Consider the following 23,053-nt stretch of genomic DNA (forward strand, 5'->3'; position numbering starts at 1 on the left):
AAAGCACCTTCTAAGTGGTTTTACAAAAATTAAAAGAAACATTAAAGTTATCAATAAAAGCAGTTAAAAGCAAGTAAGGAGGCACCAGAAATTGTACAGCCTGATGTCAATGGGCAGGGAATTTCAAAGTGTAAGTGCTGCCACTCTAAAAATTGATTTATTGCAGAATGAGCATTATGCAGCACTTCTAACAGTATCAGTTCCACAGTTCGAAGCAGCTGAGTGGGCATATATAGGGTGATCCTATAAGTAAACTGGTCCCTGGCTGTTAATGCCAGTATATAATAGTAACGCCTTGAAAATGGCCCAGTAGTAACATGAAGTCATTATTTTCATCAGGTTTAAGAAGGCAGCCATTCTTGGTCCCCTTTCGGAGCTTGATGTATGGGTACCCCCGACAAAAAATTAAAAATCTGGCTGTATAATTTGGAATTAATGTGATTTGGAATTAATGTGATTTGATTGGCCTGTTAATAAAAATTATATTAAAAAAAAAAAGAAGGCAGCCATTCTTTTGGTGCTTTAAAAAAAGTGTTTTATTATGCAACCAAGACTGACAGTGCTATGGTTGCATTCTCCTTGGCTTCTTTCATCTTTTTTTTTAACCATCTTGGTCTCTCATTAAAAAACATATGCATTGTTTCTCTACCGCCCTCCCCCATTTTAGTTTATGCTGAAGGAGTTTGAGTCCCGCAAGCCCCAGTATGATCAGCTGAATGAGGCTGCCCAAGGGATACTCACCAGCCCCAGCGAAGGGTCTCCATCCATCAGCAACATGCAGGAGGAGCTCCAGGCTGTCAACCAGAAGTGGACTGAACTCACAGAGAGGCTCAACTCGCGCTCCAGCCAAATCGACCAGGCCATTGTCAAGAGCACCCAGTACCAAGAGCTGCTCCAGGGGCTGTCTGAGAAGGTGAAGGCTGCTGGGCAGTGCCTGAGCACCCAGTCCACCATCAGCACCCAGCCGGAGACTGTGAAGCAGCAGCTGGAAGAAACGAGTGAAATCCGGTCCAACCTGGCACAGCTGGAAGAGGAGATCACAGAGGCTCAGACCCTATGTGATGAGCTCTCAGTCCTCATTGGGGAGCAGTACCTGAAGGATGAGCTGAAGAAGCGCTTGGAGACAGTGGCCCTCCCTCTCAAAGGGCTGGAAGATTTGGCAGGTATGGAAATGAATAATTTGAAAACATGGGGTCATCAGGTGCTATATAACACCATTTGCAGAATTTAGAAACACAAACAGCATTTAGTCGAGAAGGAGGACTCCCAACAGCCAGGAAAGTTGTGTGGGCAATAAGGACCCAATAGATCCTTGGCTCACCAGATGTGGTGAAAGGCTTAACCTCAGGGCTACTCCACACATTATGAAGCAAACTCAGTGTGTCACCAACACAGGCCCAATAGGAAGCCCCAGCCAATGCCACTTCTCATGTGTATTTTTCCCTAATGCATGAGTAGAAGAAGTGGGATGGTTAGCTGGGCTCCATTTTGTCTTTCTAAAAAGAATTGGAATCCCACCCCATCCCATTCTGACCACTGCCTCTATGTAAGTGTAAGGTCTAGAAAGCTTTTTTTAAGGAAACAGATGTTCTGGGGATCCTACAGAATCAATAAAATTTCCCTCAATAGACTCTATGTTCTGTGATTTGTAGCTTCCTAGGTTTATAAGATTGCCTTACCTTTAATGGTATACCAATTTGCTTTTTCACTTAAAGGTGCTTATTTACAAAGACTGGAATGTAGATTTGTGCATCAGGAACATTAGGAGAGGTTCCTAGCTTTATGAAATGCATGTCTTAACAATGTATTCCTGCCTCCTCCAATTTTCAGGTGACCGGATGAATCGATTGCAGACAGTGCTTGCCAGCTCCCAGCAATTCCAACAGATGTTTGATGAGCTCCACACTTGGCTGGATGACAAGCTGAGGCAGCAGGCACAGAGCGGGCCCATCTCAGCTAAGCTGGAGAGGCTGCAGTCTCAGATCCAGGAGCAGGAAGAATTCCAAAAGAGCCTCAACCAGCACAGGGGCTCCTATGAATTGATTGTGGTAGAGGGCGAGTCTTTGCTTCACTCCATTCATCCCGGCGAGGAGAGAGCCAGTTTGCAAAGCCAGCTGGTCAACCTGAAAGCAAACTGGGAGGAGCTTAGCAAACAGATCACAGACCGACATGCTAAACTCAAGGACTGCTTACAGAAGGCTCAGAAATACCAGCGTCATGTGGAAGACCTTTTCCCGTGGGTGGAGGACTGCAGGTCAAAGATGCTAGAGCTGGAAGTCACTCTGGATCCAGTGCAACTGGAAGCCACACTCCTGAGGTCAAAGGCTATGCTGAGCGATGTGGAGAAGCGCCGCTCCCTTCTGGAGATACTGAACAGCGCCGCTGATATCCTCATCAATGCATCAGAAATGGATGAGGATGATGTTAGGGATGAGAAAGCTGGGATCAACCAGAAGATGGACGCTATCACAGAGGAACTCCAAGCAAAGACCGGTTCCCTGGAAGAAATGTCGCAAAGGCTGAAGGAGTTCCAAGAAAGCTTTAGGAACATTGAGAAGAAACTAGATGGGACAAAGCATCAGCTGGAAATCTATGAGGCTCTCGGCCCACAGGCCTGTAGCACTAAGAACTTGGAGAAGCTGAGAGCCCAACAGGAGGTTATCCAGGCATTGGAACCCCAGGTGGATTACCTGAGGAATTTCACTCGGGGCCTGGTGGAAGATGCTCCAGATGGGTCCGACTCCTCCCATCTCTTAAGTCAAGCTGAGGTCGCCCAGCAAGACTTCAAAGCAGTCAAGCAAAAAGTTAACGAATGTTGTCAACTTATGGAGAGCAAGCTTGAAGGGATTGGCCAGTTTAATAATCATGTTCGGGAGATGTTCTCTCAGCTGGCTGACCTAGATGACGAATTGGACAGCATGGGCTCTGTTGGGAGAGACATGGACAGCCTGCAGTCTCAAGCAGAGGATGTCCATGAATTCCTGGGCAAACTTCAGAGGCTGAGGCTGGATATCCAAGCTTCTGAAGAGAAATGCAGGCAGATGTTGGATGATGAAGGAAGTCCCGACCTCATAGGGTTGAAACGTGAGCTGGAGACTTTAAATAAGCAATGTGGCAAACTGAACGAAAGAGGCAAAAGTCGCCTGGAGCAGGTGGACACAACGCTGGCTCGCGTCAAGGACTTCTATGACAAACTAAAGGAGCTGAACTACATGACAGCCACAGCCGAAGACAGCGAAGCTTTGCAGTGGGTCGTTGGGACAGAAGTGGAGGTCATCAGCCAGCAGTTGGCAGATTTCAAGGTAAGGACCTGGCTATGCTGCAGGTAGCTTCTGGCTAATGCTGAATCTACTGATGAGTTGTTTTTAATGCTGCAACCCACCCTGGGACCTTAGAGTGAAGGGCCTGCACTGCTCCATGGGTGAAAATTCCCCCTGTGCTCATTCTTTTTTCCCCTTTCCTTTTTGCCATATATGATCTTTCAGCTTACCTTAGCAGTTTTTATACAAACGAGGAAGATAAAAGACTTCTAGAAATAGTATAATCTTATTTTTAAAAGACCTTTATCACTTGTTTGTATATCACTTGTTTGTATAAACATGGCCAGCTTGGACAGAAAACAAAGAGCACAGGGTGAATTTCCATCCGTGTCATTCTCCCTGGGTGACTCTTTCATTCGCATGAGCAACTTGTGTGGTCCAATTTAGGAGGCTCTTCATTCATTAAATCTTAGTGTATACATGTATTGCAACACACTAAAAACTTAATATGTTGTGCTTAAAAAACATCTGTCCCTCACAACCCACAGCGGTCAATGACCCTCCACTTATTTGGATTACTTATTCTAAATATTTAACTTGAATTAGGTTTGAATATTTTAACAGCTCTCAGCTGCCACAGGTATTCTGTGAAAAGGCTCTTGATATTTAGAAGCATGTGAGACATAATGAGGGACGCAGGTGGCGCTGTGGGTTAAACCACAGAGCCTAGGGCTTGCCGATCAGAAGGTTGGCGGTTCAAATCCCCGCGATGGGGTGAGCTCCCGTTGCTCTGTCCCTGCTCCTGCCAACCTAGCAGTTCGAAAGCACAAAGTGCAAGTAGATAAATAGGTACCGCTCCAGCGGGAAGGTAAATGGCGTTTCCGTGCACTGCTCTGGTTCGCCAGAAGCGGCTTAGTCATGCCGGCCACATGACCTGGAAGCTGTACGCCGGCTCCCTCGGCCAATAAAGCGAGATAAGCGCTGCAACCCCAGAGTCGTCCGCAACTGGTCCTAATTGGTCAGGGGTCCCTTTACCTTTACCTTTAAGACATAATGAACTGCACTTTTGTTACTTTTGTAGTAGTAACTCCTACACCACAGAATGAGAAGTGAATCAGTTAAATCATCAAATAATTCTGTATTCTTCTGCTCACTCCATGGGGAGGTTGCCAGAGGCTTCCTTTTATGACTTGGTGGTCTGACCTTACCTTCTTCATCCAGTGGGGGCAGGAGTTTCTGCCACAACCCAGCACTGGACGCAATTCGAATTGTTGAACCATTTTCAATGCAGAGATGCCACAGTTTCCTCTGAGGAAACAGACTGGCTGTTGTCCCACTGCAGAGCCTGGACCCAGATCAATGAATCACAAATCATGGAGGAACATCCTCTGAGGGTGTGTCTTTTCTACTTTAAACAAAAGTCTTGCTGGCTGCAAAAGTGAATTGTTCTTCAGAAGTCTGCGAAACGCTACTCTTGAGGATGTATTGTTGTGCAAGAACTCTGAGCCAATTGCCTTGTTGGGCTTGCTGTTTGTGGCAACTGACTTGAACACACAACTTTTCCACTTGCCAGGAAAGACAGGGGACGTTTTAACAATCTCAGTGAATCACACCATGAATTGATCTCAGTTGGGCATCTGGTGCTGACTCAGTTAAGCATAAGGCTCTGGACTCCTCCTAGCCTGAGTGCCTTTGATTGGAAACTGAGATTGAGCAAACTTTACATTGAGAAGGAGCTGTCCTCTAGCTGTCCTGGCTGATATGGAAAAGTTGGGAAGGGGCAAGGACTGTGACTCGGGTTTTCTGTGTGGAGAGTAGAAGGCTCTGTAATTTCACCCTTGATATGTTTATCTATTTAATAATTTCTGCCCAGCCGTGATGCATGAATCAGGCAGGGTGCATTATAACAAGTAAAATTGCAATTGCGGGGAGAGACAATTAAAATAGCTATTTATTTATTATACTGGTTAATATTTAGAATTTCTAAGTGATGTACATAAAATGATTTTTTTTAAGCCATACAAAGAATAAGAGCAATTATCATTCATCCTAGAATGCCTACCTTAAAATGCTTGCTGAAACAGGAAAGTGTTTGTCAATCACCTCAAGTTCGGCAGGGAGGAGGCCTGTCTAATCTCAGTCAGGAGCAAGTTTGACAGGATTGGGGTCCACAATACTGAACTGCATGGCTGTATCTGATGGCATACAGAGCCTGGGGAGTGGACTCCCCAATTTTTCCAGTTCTAGTAACTGGTAACGTATATCATCTGCACCAAGGAAATCCTAACCCTTCAATCAGAATAAATTATTATTTTTTATTAAACTTATTAATTTTTATTTCTTTTACAAAAGCAGCTCACAATAAACACCTACATTAAAACTGACATGAAACAAAATGAAGAAAAATCTAAAAAGTGATCATATTTTTAAAAGACAGAATTAAAACATTATGTGCATGCATCATTTGAACATTATGTGAAAGTTGTTGTGCTTCCAAGATTTCAAGTTTTCAAAGGATAGAGAGGAGGGAGATTATATTGACTAACTATGGGTAGCCTGTCTGGTTCTGGGGCTGATGGGAGCTGTAGGATGAAGACTATAAACTATTGAGAACACTGCAGGTCACCTAAGGCTCCCCTGCCCTTCCACATCACACTCCTACCTGATCTCTGGAAGTCCTTATTAGGTTTCACCTGGCCACTTCACAAAAGAGTCTCTGAAAGGTCTAGAAAGTGCCTGAAATTCTGTTCAGCACTAGCAGTGTGTTTTTTTCTAGAAAAATTGGTGCTGGTACTTGCCAGTACTCACCATGAAGTTGTTACAGTAAGTGTCCTACTTTTTAACCAAAGATGAAGAAGTGCTGGTAATTACCAGGAATACAGAAGGACTGCATAACTTGCTTGTTCCTGATGATGATGTTGGTGGTGGTGGTCTCTTGCATTTCCATGCGCTCTGGCAGTGGCGTAGCATGGGGGGTGCAGGGGGGGCCGGCCGCACCGGGCGCAACATCTGGGGTTAGGGCAAATCCACAGGTTAGGGGGCGCAAATCCACGGGTTAGGGGGCGCAAATCCACGGTTTGGGGGCGCAAATTACTTGCCTTGCCCCGGGTGCTGACAACCCACGCTACGCCACTGCGCTCTGGTTTCCGTCACAATGTTCCGTTGCTCCAGAAGCGGCTTAGTGACACTGGCCACATGACCTGGAAAGCTATCTGTGGACAAACGCCGGCTCCTTCGGCCTGAAAGCGAGATGAGTGCTGCACCCCATAGTCGCCTTTGACTGAACTTAACCGTCCAGGGGTCCTTTACCTTTTACCTTTATACAATAAAAAGTTCCAAATTGATTTGACAAAATAACAACACATAAAGCAATTTAATGCATAAAGCAGTTCACTCAGAGTTGGTGATATGAGGACCGGGTCACTATGATAGTTGTCCTTCGTCACACACACACAAAAGGAGAGTTCAGATACCTCCTGAACTTGCTGCGGGGGAAAGGAACTTTGAATGGTTTCCCTCATCAGCATGAAATCACACCCTGGGCTTGTAAGTGTTTTCCTTTTGGACAGAGACTGGAAAGGCGCCAACTCAGAAGCTTCTCTTCCTAGAGCTTGCAGCAATTCTGTGACTTTCTTCTCCTGTTCTCATGTTGCAGAAACCGGGATTGGCAGCTGGCTGGCTGATAAGGGGGATCTGTGTTGTGCTGAGCTCACAGGAAGTTAGAACAATGGGAGGAAAGGATTTGTCTCTGTCGGCTATATTTATACCCACAAGAGGGTCTGTGACTGGGCAGAGCTTTCTCCTGAGGCTCATTTCCAAAGCTTGGAGAGCAGAGTATCCCCCTTCTCAAACATCCTATGAGTGCAAAATTGGTTTACCTTCTCCTGACCTTACCTTCACCACCCTTAAATAAAAACCCCAAGCTTGCTTTTTACCTTGAGTTCCCTATTGCAGCATTTGCAAACCTAGTGCTCTCCAGATGTTTGGTGCTGCAACTCCCATCAGAATCAGCCTATGTAAGACAAGAGGGCCCTCACAATCTGATTTTTCTTCCTGTTGCTTTTTTTGCTCTGGTCTGTTGCCCCCGCTGCTGCTGTCGAGGCTGCAGATTGGCAGAGGGAAGTGTTAAGAAGGGAAGGAAAAGGCTATCCTTGACACAATTTGCAGTCCCACCCCCCAAACTATCAAAATAGCCGTTCATTTCTTAGCGTTTAGATATGAGGCAGGTGCTTAGTGGGTGGTGTGAGCAACGTGCAGCCTTCCAAGTGCTGTTCCCAGTCACTGAGCGCTCTGTTATTCCTGTCCTGGAGAGAATTCTTTATATCCTTTGAAGGCTGGCCCAATACATTTTGGCACCTGAGGTGAACCACAAAATGGCACCCACCACCACCAGGGAAGAAGGGGTGAGTGAACAAGAGTAGAGGAGACCACCAGCAGCACCCATTCACCAAGAGGATGCTATAGAGGCAGCCGGGGGGGGGGGCAGATTTTGTCTCTAAGGTGTACGCTTCAGCTGTTGATGCCACCATGACAGCAGCTGCAGGGATGCATTCCTTGGAGGCTGGGTTTGCTGCCCTGCGAATCCTACCACCTGAGGCAGTTGCCTCATCTTGCCTTGTGGGTGAGCTGACCCCTCCTTATTTTATCCTCCAAGCTTCTTCTGTGAGGTAAGCCAGGCTGAGAGCTGGTCACTTGCTCAAGGTCACCCTGTGACTTTTATGACGTAGCACTCTGACCACTACACTGTGCTGATCCTCCCAATTGCTCATTGACCTCTCCTATCCCCAACCGTTAGCACTTGACTGTGGGCAGCTGAGCATCTGTAGCACCTATTGCAAGTCCTCATAGGTTTGGGGCCAGACTTGGAGAAAACACTGGGACAGATTCACTGGAGAGCCAAAGGCAAAGCCAGTTGCTCTCCAAAGTTAGTCCAAAGGGGAAGGACTGGAATGTGTGTGCAGGCAGAAGGGCAGCAGTGGGGGATGGCAGGGAGACAAACCCAGAAGTTCAGAGCCTGGTTCTTGCTCAGGTGCAATAGGTCAGGCCTCACCTGGAAGTATTTAAAGCCTGAACCAATATCCTTGATTAGGTCCCCGAGAGGGCAATACTTGTCCTTTTCTACATGGCCTTCGTCCCTGGGCGGCTCATTCACCACAAGAACAGCCAGGACACAGAGCAAGAAGGCTGCTGCTGGCACAGCCTTTCGTATGCTTTCATGTTTGTGATGCCTCAGGTGAAGTGATGGCATGAAGGGGGATCTTTGCTAGGGGAAAGAGTCATGAATGTCCCTGGGACTCACCAGATCTGGAGAGCATCAAATTCAGTTTTGGTTTTGTTTGGCAGCTTAGACAAGTCACATCTGCTGCAAAGACTTGCAGCCAATAACTCCAGAGTAAAATTGCTTCTCAAATGAAAACTGCCAATACTGAATTAGTAATAGCATTTATACAACACTTTTTGTATTTTCAAAGCACATTATCTCTGTAATCTTTAAACCAGTCCAGTGGTATAATTAGTGCTAGTATATTAGAATTATCTGCCCTTCACCAACAATTGCAACAATTTGGAATTCAGTATTAAAAGCGGTAAGGAAAAAAATCATGTCACAGGAATATAAGCCTTTGTTACTGCCCCATGTTGCAGATGTGGAGCAGAGAGGAAGGGGAGAATTATGCCTTGCTTAATGCCAGCTAATGAGATAGGGGCAGAGATGGGTTGCTGCTGACTTAATCTCAGCTCACCAAATCCACCCTAGGCCAAATAGTGTTGATATGATTCATGGAAAGTGCTCAGGCTTGGACTCTTGGTGAGTTTTGTGAGAGAGGGACGGATGTCCCTGGTGAGTGCTTCTGCTCAGTATTTGAAACTCCCATTGTTCTAGGCGCATTTTGTCACAGGGAATTTCATTAGCGTGAGCAGTTTCTGAGCTCTGGGTGTAGTACTGCACCTAAAATTTCAGATTAAAACTGCAGAGTGGAAGGAAAGGACGACCTTTTTCTGCCTCCTCACTTCCAGCTACTCTCTGAAGACTGGAGAAGAGACCCTCTTAAGAATATTAGGGGGGTGGGCAGGGGAAGGACTAAACCATGTGAAAAACGAACATAATATTTTAGCTGCAGTTCATTCATTTTCAGCTTTGTATTCTTGTTATAAAAAAGCACACCTAGGCATTCCATTGTTGCATCCATAACCTAGGTTTAAGGTGCCATTTAGCTCCTAGCTTTCATACAGTATTTCAGTTTCTAACACTGCTTCTGCTGTCTGAACTTGGTTGGTGCGGTCAAAAAGGTGTGCTTAGTCTGTGATGAAGATCACAGTCGGTGGGATGCTATGGAGGAGACAGGGCTTGTGGCTTGTGCAGACCTTAAAACCTGAACCCTGTAGATAGAAAGTTATGGAGGAGGGTAGGTTAACATTGGGATGGACGCCTGCAAGCAGAGCTGCCTTGGTGTTCCCCAGCAGAAGCTTCTGAAGAGTCATTGAGAGGTAGCAAAGAGACACACAGAGAGACCAGATGGCTGGTTCCAGTCTATTGGAGCTCTGTTTTTAATCTGCAGTCAAACCATCCATTGCCTAATCACTCCAATTATTTGATTAAGAGTGCAAATTACCATGCGCAGCGTAGGGGGATGGGACTATGACTGGTTACCAGGAAATACATTAAAGCATCCAGCCAGACCCAGAAAGGACTTCATGCAAGGCTGATGTTCATCTTCAGTTGCCCCCCTCCGCACTTACACGTATGCCAATGTAATTCCACACTTGCTGCTACACACCCAGAAATATGGTTGTCTGGTGCTTAATAAGCCTCGGGAATGTGCCAGGCACCGTACAGGATGCCAAAGAGACTCCAATCGTTACTAAGAGAGAGGCTTGCTTATTTCCTAAAAGCAGCTTTCACCCACCTGGTGCCCTCCAGATGTTTTGAATTATAGTTCCTATCAGAATTCCCTATGCTGGCTGGCACTGATGGGAATTGAAGTCCCAAACATCTGGAAGGCACTAGGGTGGGGAAGGCCAATTTAAAAAATATTTTTAATCCCACCCTTTACTTATGTATATTTGCCAGGGTGGCATGAGTGGGATCATGAGAACAATAAGAACCAGCAAAACATTTCAGAAAAGTTCCAAGATAATGAAATACTCAAACTATAGCAAAAACAAGCACACACCTTCACTTTTCACCTTCAGATTCATCTCTCTTGCTCCATCTAACAAGGCCTGTTAATCAGCCTGCTTCATAGCCCAAGAAATAAATACCTATGACTGAAAGAAACTCTGCAGATGCTCAGAGGTACTCTCCCTTCCAGCCTGTTTGCTAGCCAAAATCCATTTCAGTGGATGAATATCTCACCCTAGTATGTTGCGGAGTCTTGGCACTGAAACTGAGCCCTGCACTTGTCCCTTATCCTCCCCCCCCCCCCCGCCTCAGTGTCACCTGCTTTGTGCAGATTGTAACCCCGCCGGAAGGGGCCCAAGCTGCCCCTGTGGTCTGGCTAGTGGTGGGATTCAAGAAATGTATTAGTGGCAATGATGACAATACATGCAAGGATTTCCTGTTCATGAGCTCCTTTTCCCTACAATGGCCTTTTTTGTTTTGGGAGAGAAAAGAAGCCAGTGCCCTGTTGGAAATGGGATTTTGCATATTGGCAACCCTAAAAGAACCATAGCCTCCTCCTTCTCCTCCTCCTCCTCTCCCCCGCCCCCAAGTCCTCCTCTCTCCTTTTTGCTGTCTGTCTGGCTGCCATCCTTTGCCAGCTTTGTATAATAACTGCAGGAACAAAGGCGCTGTGGCCAGAAGGGGGATGAAATTGAATGCAGATTTTCCAGGTGGTTTCATCCACCCAAAAGCTGAAAAGCACCTGCGTGCTCTTGGCAGAACGGGAGTTCGGCTAACAATAGAGCCGTTTTGTGGGGGCGGCCATGAGGGAGAAGGAAGAAAGGCTAGATCCATCACCACACACCAACATCATCACCTTTGCAGGCTGAGTGGTTGTTGTTTTATTCTGAATGGTTTGTGCTTTTCAGTTTTTATGCAAAAGAGGCAGATAGGGGCTCCTGTGTGTTAAGAAACAAAAAGGCACAAATGGTGATGTAGGACAGAATAACCCATCATTCCAGCCTGAAACGGACCGTGAGTGAGGCTAGTCTAGTCTGCACACAAAGCCTTCCTTTGCCTCTGTGATCAAATGTGCAAACCCTGGTGTGAGCTGTGCTTTAAGAGGGTTGCAAATGCCCACTAGTTCACCAGTCATTACCCCTGACTTCCTTGTCCACAAAGCTAGGAGTGGTGATCCCTTTCCCTCTTGCAAATGATCTTTACCTTTCATATAGGATTTAGTTACACTTGAATGGAAGGGATTTTACTGCTGAATTAACACTTCCGAACCTATCATCTCCCCACCTTTCTAACACCTTGCAACTTAGATGTGCCTAGGAGAATAATTATTTTGCAGCTTTCTCCATCCCTTCCTTCCTCTCCCCCGCCCCCTAAATCTAAAGGTCGATCTGTGCTGATGTCTTAAGGGAAATTATCTACATCCTGCACCCAAAACAAGTGCCTTTCCAGTGTTGAAGATGATGTTGGGGTGGACCTTTCCAAAATGCTTTGGATGGTTGCTTCTGTGGTTGGGTTAGCCCTGGGTACTGCCCTGCACTTATCCCCACAGTTGCCAGGGCTTTTTTTAAAAAAAGGAGGCTTCATAAAAGTTGACATTCTTTGGATGCCGATTTTGGCCATAGAGAACCAAGGCTGACTTTGTCAGGGCAATTGTGCAGAATGCAGCAGGCCATCATTTCAATTAACATAAGGTAGTCCTTTAAAGTAGCCCTAGCAACCTGGTGCCCCCCAGCACAGCTGTAGTCCAAAGTGGCTGAAGTTGGGAAAGGATGCTTGAGGGTGTGTGAAGCACTGCACATACCTAAACCTTATGATGGCCATGCAAGACACTTTGAAATAGGTTAGGCAGTGAGTTTCATGGCATAGTAGGGATCCGAACCCGTGGTTGACATTTTTATGCCTGTAACTTGAAATCCTAGTTTCTCTGTGTGGCTGTATTGGCCCTGCTGGGTAGCAGGAGGAGGAATCGTCTCCTCTGTAATCCTGGTGTCTTTATGGATGCTGTGATGCTGATAAATCCACCCTTGCTCATTCCTCTGCCTTGCCAGATCGGATGGCCCAGCTGGCAATATTTTTAACCCTTCTCTGATGTGCATTGGCTCCTTCCAGTCCAGCTCTGAACAGCTGGGGGTGGGGAAGGGGTGGGAGGGAGGTGAACAGGGTAGCTATTTTGTTTTCCTTGTTGGATGCTTTCCAGGCCCACTTAAATTGTTGCTGTTGCTGCCACTGCTTTGCTGTTTTGAGGGCCAGCATCACCCAGCAGAATGCTTCCTCTTCCCCAGCTGCCTAACCTTCTTTAAGTCTTGGCACCAACCCCTCCAGAGGGCAGCGTTAGAACTGGGGCTGTGGGCAATTCTATCCAGTGATTAGAGAGCAGCAGCACCTGGGCCAGAGAGACACCCATTTGGCTGGGTGGCCTTGGACCAGCATCTAGTGCTCAGCCCGTGGGGTGTTTTTCTTTCCTCCAGGTGCTTACCAGGTTCCTACCTGTGCCTCCCATTCATGACTTTCCAACATAGTGCCTCATTAAGCAGGCACTAACCTATGCACCTTTGTTCTTGGTTGGATGGACATCCTGTACTGCCCCTCACTCAAAATACCCCACTGTTGCTGCTCTTCTCTTATCAAAGCTTTTTTTTCTTCTTATAAAATAACATAGAATATGCACATTTCTACCTATTCATCCATCCTAACAATAGATGCCAGGCTTTTCCAGGGTGGCAAGGTGGTGATGATGTATTTCTTCTAGCAGTGGAAATGCTGCCAAGATCAAGGTTTGCATGCAACCTACCCGCCCTGCTTCTATGGGTGGTGCCTGTAGAGGTGTATATAAGGGTGAAGAAATGATCTGTTGTTGTTTTCCAGTTACCTGACCCAGTGAGCTCAAGAAAAGGAAGGCTCTGTGTGTGTAGCGGGGGGGATTCCATGCAGAAAAAAGGGCCCCTGGTCTTCTCCATCTGCAAAATGGAAGTGAGAGGACAAACAAGATGTGCCTTGCATGTTAATAGTGCTTTATAACAGAAGACTGAAATGAATTAGGCATTAATCAATGTAATTGACTGCAGAGTTAAAACTGTGGTTGAGTTGGGGCTCTCCCATGTGAAATAGTTGCTGTTCTTGGAAGCCAGTTGAATTGGGGGGCAAGGGAAGGGCTCTGGGGCCCCGGGGCCCCTGAAGTTTTTTTGGGGGGGTGCCTCAGGCGTCTCCCGTTAATGCTCTCATGGAAAAAAAGAGAGGAGGCAAAAGGGTTTGGTGTGCCTGCTTCTGAAAGGGAGGTGCATAATGCAATCCATCTGTGTTCTTCTCTGGTTGTTCAGGAAGAAGTTAGCTTGCTCTCAAATCCCTTCCAATGCCTTGGCCAATGAGTGCAGAGGCACTGGCATTATCAGCAAGGTTTAATTTTTTTAGCTTAAACTTTAATCAAATCAGACTGAATTAATTAAGTCACTTTATATTTAGACTCCTTGTATTTAAATATTTGCTTATGGTTCCTCCCCCTTCTTGCCAGCATACACCTAGGCACCGTTCACATAAGTAACAAGGGGATGGCGCTGAGGGTGGCAGGCCCCTTCCTAATGTGTGAATGTGCAGGTGCTGCAAATAGATCTGTGTGCAAGCAGAGATGTTCTCCAGCTCCAGTAAGAAGTCTTAATGTGTTGTGTCAGGCAACACCCTTCTTACTCAAGGAATAAAAGTGCTTTGGAAGAGAAGCCAGCAGGAACCCAGACAGCCTCCACTTGCCAAAAGCAGCATTGGCCAAAGAATCTTGCCATTGTTCATTCTGTGAAAGACAGGGGGGGAAACCCTGATTAACCATGACCTTGGCCTTTTGGTGGGAGGTCAGTCTTGCAGTTTGCGCTCTCTCTCTCTCTCTCTCTCTCTCTCTCTCTCTCTCTCTCAGGATGAGGTGCAATCTGGCTCCCATGGGAGTTGATGCTGAACTCAGTTTCTCCCCTGTTTGCTTATTTGTTAATTAATTTTCTGCCCAACCCTTGCTCTGAAAGGAGCCCAGGGCAGTAAGCAACAAGGTAGTAAAACAATGCAATTACAATAAAATAAAAACCTCTTTATGAACATTAAGGCTACCTTAAAACATTTTAAAACAGCTGCATATCCTCACAGCAAATAATTACAAAGTTGCTGGGAAGAGCATCTTTTCAGTCAGCAAATGCCCCCTGAATATAAATTGGACACACTAGGGAGGTCATTCCAAAACTGGGGATCCACCACCAAGGAGGCCTTGTTACAGAGAAACATGAGCCGGGCAGCACCACAATCAACAGGGTTTCCCCTTCTGATCAAACTTGTGCTAATAAGTTTTCCAGGCCCAGAATGTCCTATTTGGGGGAAGGGCTGTTGTGAAAGGGATGCTGTGCAGTTTTGCCTCGGATTCTTCTTCTGGCTGCATCAGTATAGGAAGCCAGTAGTTCCTCGTCAATGTTCCTTTGCCAGTGCAAGGAAGCAAATAATGCCAAGGCAGAAAGCTCTAGGTCATTATCAGTGATGGAAAGACAGGCCTATCCCCATGGCAGAGCAGTGTACCCAGTCCAAACCACTAGTGCCCCACAAAGAGGGAGCAGGTACCCAGGCTAGAGTCTTCTCCCAGGACTTGTTTGCAGTGCAAAGTTCAGCCCTGCAACATGCGAAGTAGCAATAAGCAAGATTGCTTCTGCTTATGTGCTGAATGTTTCTCCAATGGCTAACCACAGTTAGCACTCATGCACAGCTGGGAAGAGTGAAAAGGAGGAGTGGGAATCCTGGAAGGACCACCTGATCATATAACAGGGCCATTCCCCATAGAGTTCAGAGCACATAATGCCCCAAGTTGAGAAAAGGCAGATGCAGATTCAGTAACTGGAGGGTGTGAGCCAAGCACCTGTCCACTGATTGATGATTGCTAGCATTTCAGCACTTTAGAGCAGCCTTTGTGGTAGCTGAGGCTGATGGGAGATGTAGTCTGACCAGGTTGGCAAAGGCTGCTTTAGATGGGTGGGCATTCAAGAGCCAGTGTGGTGTAGTGGTTAAGAGCGGTAGTCACGTAATCTGGGTAACCGGGTTCGCGTCTCCGCTCCTCCACATGCAGCTGCTGGGTGACCTTGGGCCAGTCACATTTCTTTGAAGTCTCTCAGCCCCACTCACCTCACAGAGTGTTTGTTGTGGGGGAGGAAGGGAAAGGAGATTGTTAGCCGCTTTGAGACTCCTGAAGGGGAGTGAAAAGCGGGATATCAAATCCAAACTCCTCTTCTTCTTCTTGCCTTCTTAACAGCTCTCAAGCTGCCCTGTGCTGGAAGGCAAGTTGGCCTTGTGTTTGGGAAAATGTGTGCGTATCTAATTTGACCCTTTGGTAAACAACATAAAAGGATGCTTCATCAGCTCCCATTGCTTGCCACACCTTCCTGTTGTAGAAATCAATCAGCAGCTGAGTTTGCCAAGCAGAGTAGGGAGGGAGAGTTGTGTTTCCTGCAGGGTGCGTCCCAGAATGGGCAGCAGCTGTGAGCACTGTAGTGTTTGGCATGGCAAGCCAAGAGGCTGTTTACTTAGCAGCTCTGCAAAATACCCGCTTTATCTGAGGTTGGCATCACCAGGGCGCTTTCGGTTCCCGACAACAAACTAGTCATTTATGTCTACTTACATAGTTTCCCAAAATTTGAGGCAACACAGTTTCAGAGACTAAGAATGAGCAGGTGACTCATGAGCTGGAGGCTGGCGACAGAGGTTATTTTCCTTAAGAAAAGGAAAAGGAGATAGAAGAGTGTATGTTGTATGTACAATTGGGTGCCCAGGGCTCAAATTTGGCATCTTTCGCCTGGAAGCTCTGTTCCAAAATCTCCAGTCTGATAAAGCAAGCTACTTAGTAGCAAGAAGAATGCACTTGGTACATGTTTAAAAGAAAATTAACCTTAAGGAAACAAGCCCAGGGTTTAGCTCAGCTGAGTGCCAACCCAGATGAAGCATCAGAGGGGGCTCTTAATCAGGTGGGAGACCCAGGAGAGGCCTGAAGTGCAGATGGAAGATTGCAAGCAGAATGCCCAAGGACTGGATGAGCTGCAAAGGTGGGAAGCTTACATAGGGGTCTCCCAGCCAATCAGAAGGCCAGGCAGGGTTTCAGTTTGAGGAATAGATGAAGGCATGGCAGTGGGAAGGATCCACCACTCCCTGGGATGGCTGAAGTGACGGCTACTCTTCAGTGTAGCATCTAGTGCTGGAGAATGAGCAATTTTAGGTACAAATTCTTCAAAAAAAGTAAATGTTGGGCAACCAGGAGGAATGGCCACTGAGAGGGTGAGTTCTGAGCAAGTGGGAAGCCCAACTGTGGCAGTTCACAGCTGAGTTGATGGAGTGGCCCTAATCCTGTCACTTAAAGTGGTCTTTGCTGGTGCCAAATGTCACATTTGAGGACACCGAAAACACTCTATCTGAATGGTATTATAACCAGGATTGCAGGACATGGGTTGGTGTAATATATAGACCAGTTTTCTTCCACTACTCCCCAAAGGAACAAGGGCTTGCCGCCACCACTGTGAGATGATATTCCTTCCAATGGCAGAAAGAGAAGCTTGTATTGGAGCTGCAACTTTCTTTCAGTGGTGTCGTGCTTCCTTATTTTCTGTGGATGAAATATACTCCTTAAATGGACCATGCCAGACTGTAGGGCTCCAGAAACTTCCTGGTTTTGGTTTTGTTGCCTGGTGGTTGTTTAGCATCTAGCAAGGCTTGATCTGTGCCTGGTGGGCTTCAGTCAGTTTGGCACTTTGCCAGGCATGGCCTGGTTGGGCTGCTGTGGGGAGCAATTTTCTGCAGTGCACCCTAGGAAATTCGCTTGCAGAAATGCTAACTCTGGCTGTTGGGACAAGGCTACCTTCCTTTAACCACAGTCTGCAAGAAGAGAAGAGGCTTTTCTTCTTAGGAAAGCAGGATTGTAAGGTGCCTGAGACCTGACATGAAATCAGTTTGAAGTCTGTCATGAGCAAAGCAGATAAAAGGAATTGCCCAGTGCAGTGCAGTTGGGTGGGATTAGCCTGGCAGCTTTTGTCTAGAGCACGTTTGGAGCTGAGGGTTTAGCCTTGTGTCACAGCTACCCCCTATGTCCACAGAAATGTAATTTCCTCCCCTCAAAGATTGGTGCAGGCAGAACTGCTGGATCTAGGCTGGAAGAGGTTGAATGGAGGAGGAAAGATAAAGTAAATCCCTTGTGTTTCGTAAGTCCTAGCCGAGCGTGAGTGAAGGAGGGGCTTTAAAATAAATTATACAAATCCCGCTTCTTTCGTAGGAGGGTGTGTGCTTGCGCGAAGGTGCAGTGTTAAGTTCTGAATTAGCATAATCACAGAGAGCTCAGCACTGGGATAACTTTAATGCTCCTGGCTGTGGTTGTGGAGGAGCACCTCCCTGTGAAAAACTTTGTGCCTGTAAATCAGCCATGCCTTGCTCGGGTTGATGGGAGTTGTAGTCTTAAGACATCTAGTGGGTACCAGTTTGAGGAAGATTGCTGCAAAATCTTCATAACTATCCTTAAAAAGAAGAAGCAGATAAGATTGTAAGGTCACTGACAAAAAAAGCAAAAAAAAAAAGGTGCTGTACATTTATGAACTGCCAAGAACCATAATGGCTAACTAGAACTTCCAAGTGCAGAGGCAGCCTACCAGTAATACCAGAAACCTGGGACAAACTGTGAGGATCAGCCTATTTTCCTCCTGACCTGCTTGTGGCCTCCCAAGATGCCTCTGGTTGCTTATTGTTGGAAACAGGATGCTGGGCTGAGATGGACCTTTGGCCTGACTCAGCCAAAACTGCCCCCCCCATCTTTCCCCAATAACCCCATCATAGTCCAGTCAAAGATCGCTGAATGGGCCTAGGAAATCAGGGGGTGTTGTTTGAATCAAAGCCTGCTTCCACTGCCATGGGCTTAGCCTTGGAGTGTGTGAATTAATCCTGGGAGATTCAGGACAGATCAAACAAAGTACTTCATGCAGCATATAGTCAAATTATGGAACTTGCTCCCCCCGGAGGCAGTGATGGCCACCAACGTGGATGACTTTGAAAGAAGATTAGACAAATTCATGGAGGGGAGGGCTATCAGTGGCTACTAGCCACGATGCCTATGCTCTACCTCCATAGTTGGAAGCAGCAATGCTTCCATTGTGCCTGAGCTGTGCTTGAGGGTTTCTCATAGGAATCTGGTTGGCCACTATGAGAAAAGGATGTCCACCTGTGCTGGACTAGGTGAGCCTGATTGAGCAGGCTGTTCTTATGTTCTTTCATTCTAAAGAAGTGAACATGTTACTGGGCACGTGCTGAGTGAATTCTCACCAGTGAGCAGCCTCAAGCCGCTCACACACCAAGGTGGAATAGTGAAGAATGCCTTCTAGCCTAATATTGGGTCTGGGCCCCTCACATTTTAGAAATTAAGTCTTGAGGAAAGTGCTTTGCTTTGCTGCTTACTTCCAGCTGCTAAGTTGCATTACGAGGGACCTAAAAATACCCATCCAAATACCCTCCTGATGTGGCTTGCCCGTGCAAGCAGTTTGTGTTGTTGCCTGGAGGAGCTGTTGTGCAGTTGTTTAGCAGATAGGGGTAAGGAGGGTGCTGAAGTCTGCAAATGGGCAGTGTGGAGGGGGGTGCACTAGGCAAGGCCCATAAGCAAAATACAGGCTGTGTTGTATACTTTTGCATGCCCAGCAAGCCCCATATATGGAGGTGCTCTGCCTTCTGAAGGAAAAATAGGGAGTTTTGCTGTAATCCTTGGTGCCGTTTAACCATCAACAGTCTTCTTATGCCTTGTTTGTGAAACACAACCCATAGTTTAAGACTTGAGCTTCAAGCTTTAATTGATTTAATCAGTAGATCAATCAACTAAATCTTTTGCTGATGAATCCATGGGAACAGATTTTAATTAGCAGAGTTTAAAAAAAACCACTTACCTATTCTGAGGCTATTTTGAGTAGTGTGCCACTGCCATAAAAAAAATGAGAAAAAGAAAACATTGAAGGTGGTCTTCTCCTGTTAATAGTCTGCTTTAAAATGCTGCTGCTGCTGTCTCAATACAGTACAAATACTTTAGACTTTGGGATCTCCTGCCTGAAACCCTGGAGAGTCCCTGCCAGTCCGTGTAGACAGTACTGTGCTAGATGGGCCCAAGGGTCTGAGTCAGGAACATGGGAAGCAGCCTCATACCACCTGCCTTGTGAGTTATCAATTGCCATTCATTAATTGCTCGACAGCCCTACTTAAGATCAGTTTGTAGGATTAATTTGCTCAGTGGCTCACCAGAGCACAGTCCTGGAATCTGCTTGTAGCTACAAGTCACATTCCCCAAACATGTGGATTAACACTGTGCTTCTGAGCATGTAGACTGCTTTCCATCCATGGCTGAGCTACTACAGCAAACCCTGTGATCAGTTTAACAAGGCAAGGACCCAGGTGCAACAGTGGGCAAAGTCCTAGCTCCTCCTTTTAAAGAAATGCTTTGTGAAAAGCTGCTGGCTACAGAAGGAAACCAACTTTGGCTTAAAAGTGCCCCCCCCCCTAACCAAGTTATTGTCCTCCAGGCATTTTGGACTACCACTTCCAGCAGCCCCAGCATCACATGGCCATGCTGGTGGAGTTAGTCCAAAACATCTGGAAGGTGTCAGGTTGGGGCTGTTAGAAAGGATGAGCCTCTTGAGCCAACAAACCTTTGCTGTGCATGTGGGCTTGGGAGTTTGCTTGAATTTGCCTTGGGATTCTTTGCTCACCAGGCTGTAGTCCCACAAATAAACTGAAATTAGCAGACGTGCCTTTGGCTTGTTCTCCCTCCCTCTCACGCCCTTCCTTCTAAATTGTCGCTAGGGGATACAGAGTCTGGAAGTTCCATCATCAGGTAAATATAGTTCAGTGCCACAGCTGGCTGCTTGGTTGGTCTTTCTACATCACACTGCAAGAAATGCAAAAGGAACCATGGTCCCCATGGATCCCTCAGAAATCTTGAACTCCACCCATCTCCTACACCTGAGCCAATCTTCTGGGTGCTCAGAGCATCTTATTGGAAGGACCCCAGAACACTCAAAAGTGCTGAAGACAGTCATAAGGAAGTAGCCATTATTCATTTAAAGGAATGCCCTCTTGTTATGAACCCAAAAGGATCCCCCCCCCCCACCAGGTAAAATGTCCCTCCAGGTTTTTGAAAAACATATATAGGAGCAGGGAGGCATTAGTTCCTACTCTCTCCAGGCAAGGAAGAGGCATTATCCAAGTTCGAGGACACATTTAAGCCAGGCAAAACTGCTCTAGGATAGTGGTTTTAGGCAGGACCAGTGAAAGGTGTGGCCTGTGGAGACTCCCAAGGACCAGAAAGGGGGGTCTGTAGTATTTAGACTCCAGGTTCCCTACCCCATCTTAAAGAATCAGTTGGGGAGGGAGAAGAGATATTTCAGATTCTTAGTTGCCAGAGCTGAAATTTTAGAGACCATTTCAAGGAAGTGGGTGGAGTGGAAGAAATGTTACCATTCTTATACGTGGGCATCTTGTGTGAGTTGTTGCCACTTGGAATTTTTCCAAGACCGTCAAGCAGGCTTGAAGTAATGCCAGTTCAAAGCAAATATTTCAGCTTCAAGAGAGTCAGTTCGTGTGATGAAGGACAGACCAATTTCGATGTCAGTATCTTTATGTGCATATTTGATTTTAGTGGGGAAGGGGATAGGCCTACATTCCCTCTTCCAAGGAGGAGGGGAATGAATGTATATTGGCACTCCTTTTGTTGGCATGTGACCTGATGAGGAAATAGCCAAAGAATTCCTGGCTGCAAACTCAACACATCGTCCTTTTATAAGTGAGGGGGGAAACCTCACATGGAATTCCTCAGATTCTTCCTGCAGGAAGCTGGGAGAGCCGTTAAAAAAGAAAAACTCGCCCTGCACAATTGAAGGCAGTTTGAACAGCGAAGGCGGCGGTGGCACATGAAGGGCCTGCTTTGGTGAAACTACTGGCCAGATTATTGTTGCAGCTGCATCCAATTATTACAGCTAGCCTAGACGTTCTTCTGTGACTGTAATGTCTGGCTGTCTGCTGCGCTCTTGAGCCAAGCAAGGGAAAGGCCAGGAAGGGGGTCTCTGTGTGCACACGAAACAGTATATTGGCTGGTGGTGCTCTGGGAAGAGAGAAGGCTGGGCAATCTCCCTAACCCTGTATGCAGCCGTTTCTATAGGGCTTTTTGGTGGTGAAATTTCCTGTTTGGTATAAATGATGCAATGAAATCTTGGTTAATGAGATGAATGCTCTGTGGCACCAGAATCCAAGCAGATAATCTGGATCAACTTTACTTGGCCCATCCCTTAACTGTTTGCCAAGTTTTCTCCCTCGCCTTGGGGGAGGAAATCATATTTAAAGTTTGATTTGATTGACAAGAATTGCTCCTCCCCCAGAATTGCCTCGCTGGATTGTGCACCTGCTCTATGCAGCATACCTGTGGCCTGGGTTGCTTCGGTTGATTGTGGGAGGAAGCTCCTAGGAGGGTAATTTCTTGGGTAGGAGTGTGAGCTATCTTTGCATGGAAAGTGAATTGCACTCGCCCACTTCTCCCCCCACCCATACAATCCGGGTTCAGTTGCTGCTTTTACCGGTAATCACAACCTTGCAGGTTTTGTGGGGAGAAGATGTGTGAACGTGCAGTTGCAGATGAGGCAACTGCTTTTTGCTCTTTGGCCATGATTTCCAGATCGTATAATGAGGAAATCTGTGCTTTGTCAAGTGTTCACTGTGGGTTCCTCAAATCAAGGTCGACAATCTTCCTTGAAAGAGTGTTTGCCCCAAGACTACCAGCAACTCCCTTCACCAGCCACAGAGTGTTGCAGGCTGTGCTTTTGGTTTCCAGGGAGAAGCCCAGAACACCTGGTATGAGCTGAGAATGATGCCCTCCTACATGACAAGGTGGGCAAAGTTCAATGTAGAAAAGCTTGAAAACTGTGTGACTACAAGGAGTTGGGACTATTGAGCATTAAGGATTCAGGGCCTCATTGAGGCAAACGCCTGTGCAATGTTTCTCCTGCCAGCTCCTGCAGTGTTGCTAGAGCTTAGAAACCTTCACCTTTGCTTGCTCTTGGTGCTTTGTTTCTGCAAATAGTCATGTTGCAGGGAAGCCAGATTGGCAGGGAGTGACTTGTTAAAAAGTGTTTGCACATGGTCAGAGGCGCTCCAGCCAGGGGCTCTTGCAGTAAAAACAAGTACGCTGTGAAGATCCATGACCCAAACTGAGCCTCTGGATGAGCCACTGCAGGTCACTGCAGGGCTGCTCTTTTCACTCCTTGGGGTGATGCTGCCTACATTTCACCCCACCTTTGGTGTGTGGGTGTGTGTGTGTGTGGCAGCAGCACGACCAAAATGTGCTGTGATTCATTAATGCAACCCCACCCTAAAAGGTAAAGGTACCCCTGCCCGTACGGGCCAGTCTTGACAGACTCTAGGGTTGTGCGCTCATCTCACTGTATAGGCCGTGAGCCAGCGCTGTCCGCAAACACTTCCGGGTCACGTGGCCAGCGTGACGAAGCTACTCTGGCGAGCCAGAGCCGCACACGGAAACGGCGTTTACCTTCCCGCTAGTAAGCGGTCCCTATTTATCTACTTGCACCTGGGGGTGCTTTCAAACTGCTAGGTTGGCAGGCGCTGGGACCGAACTACGGGAGCGCACCCCGCCGCGGGGATT

The 23,053-nt window shown here is 46.8% G+C and overlaps 1 protein-coding gene across 29 annotated transcripts in view; it reads left to right on the forward strand.

Annotated features, from left to right (window-relative positions):
• MACF1 (microtubule actin crosslinking factor 1) overlaps window positions 1-23,053 on the forward strand; it is a 297,050-nt gene that overhangs the window by 212,914 nt on the left and 61,083 nt on the right. For all 29 annotated transcript variants that reach the window (XM_077931870.1, XM_077931885.1, XM_077931874.1 and 26 more), the window contains 2 exons: window positions 668-1,163; window positions 1,831-3,302. In XM_077931870.1, the coding sequence (XP_077787996.1) occupies window positions 668-1,163; window positions 1,831-3,302 (1,968 nt within the window). The remainder of the gene's footprint in view (window positions 1-667; window positions 1,164-1,830; window positions 3,303-23,053) is intronic.

The sequence above is a fragment of the Podarcis muralis genome, chromosome 7 (assembly GCF_964188315.1).
Source record: "Podarcis muralis chromosome 7, rPodMur119.hap1.1, whole genome shotgun sequence".
Lineage (NCBI taxonomy): Eukaryota > Metazoa > Chordata > Lepidosauria > Squamata > Lacertidae > Podarcis > Podarcis muralis.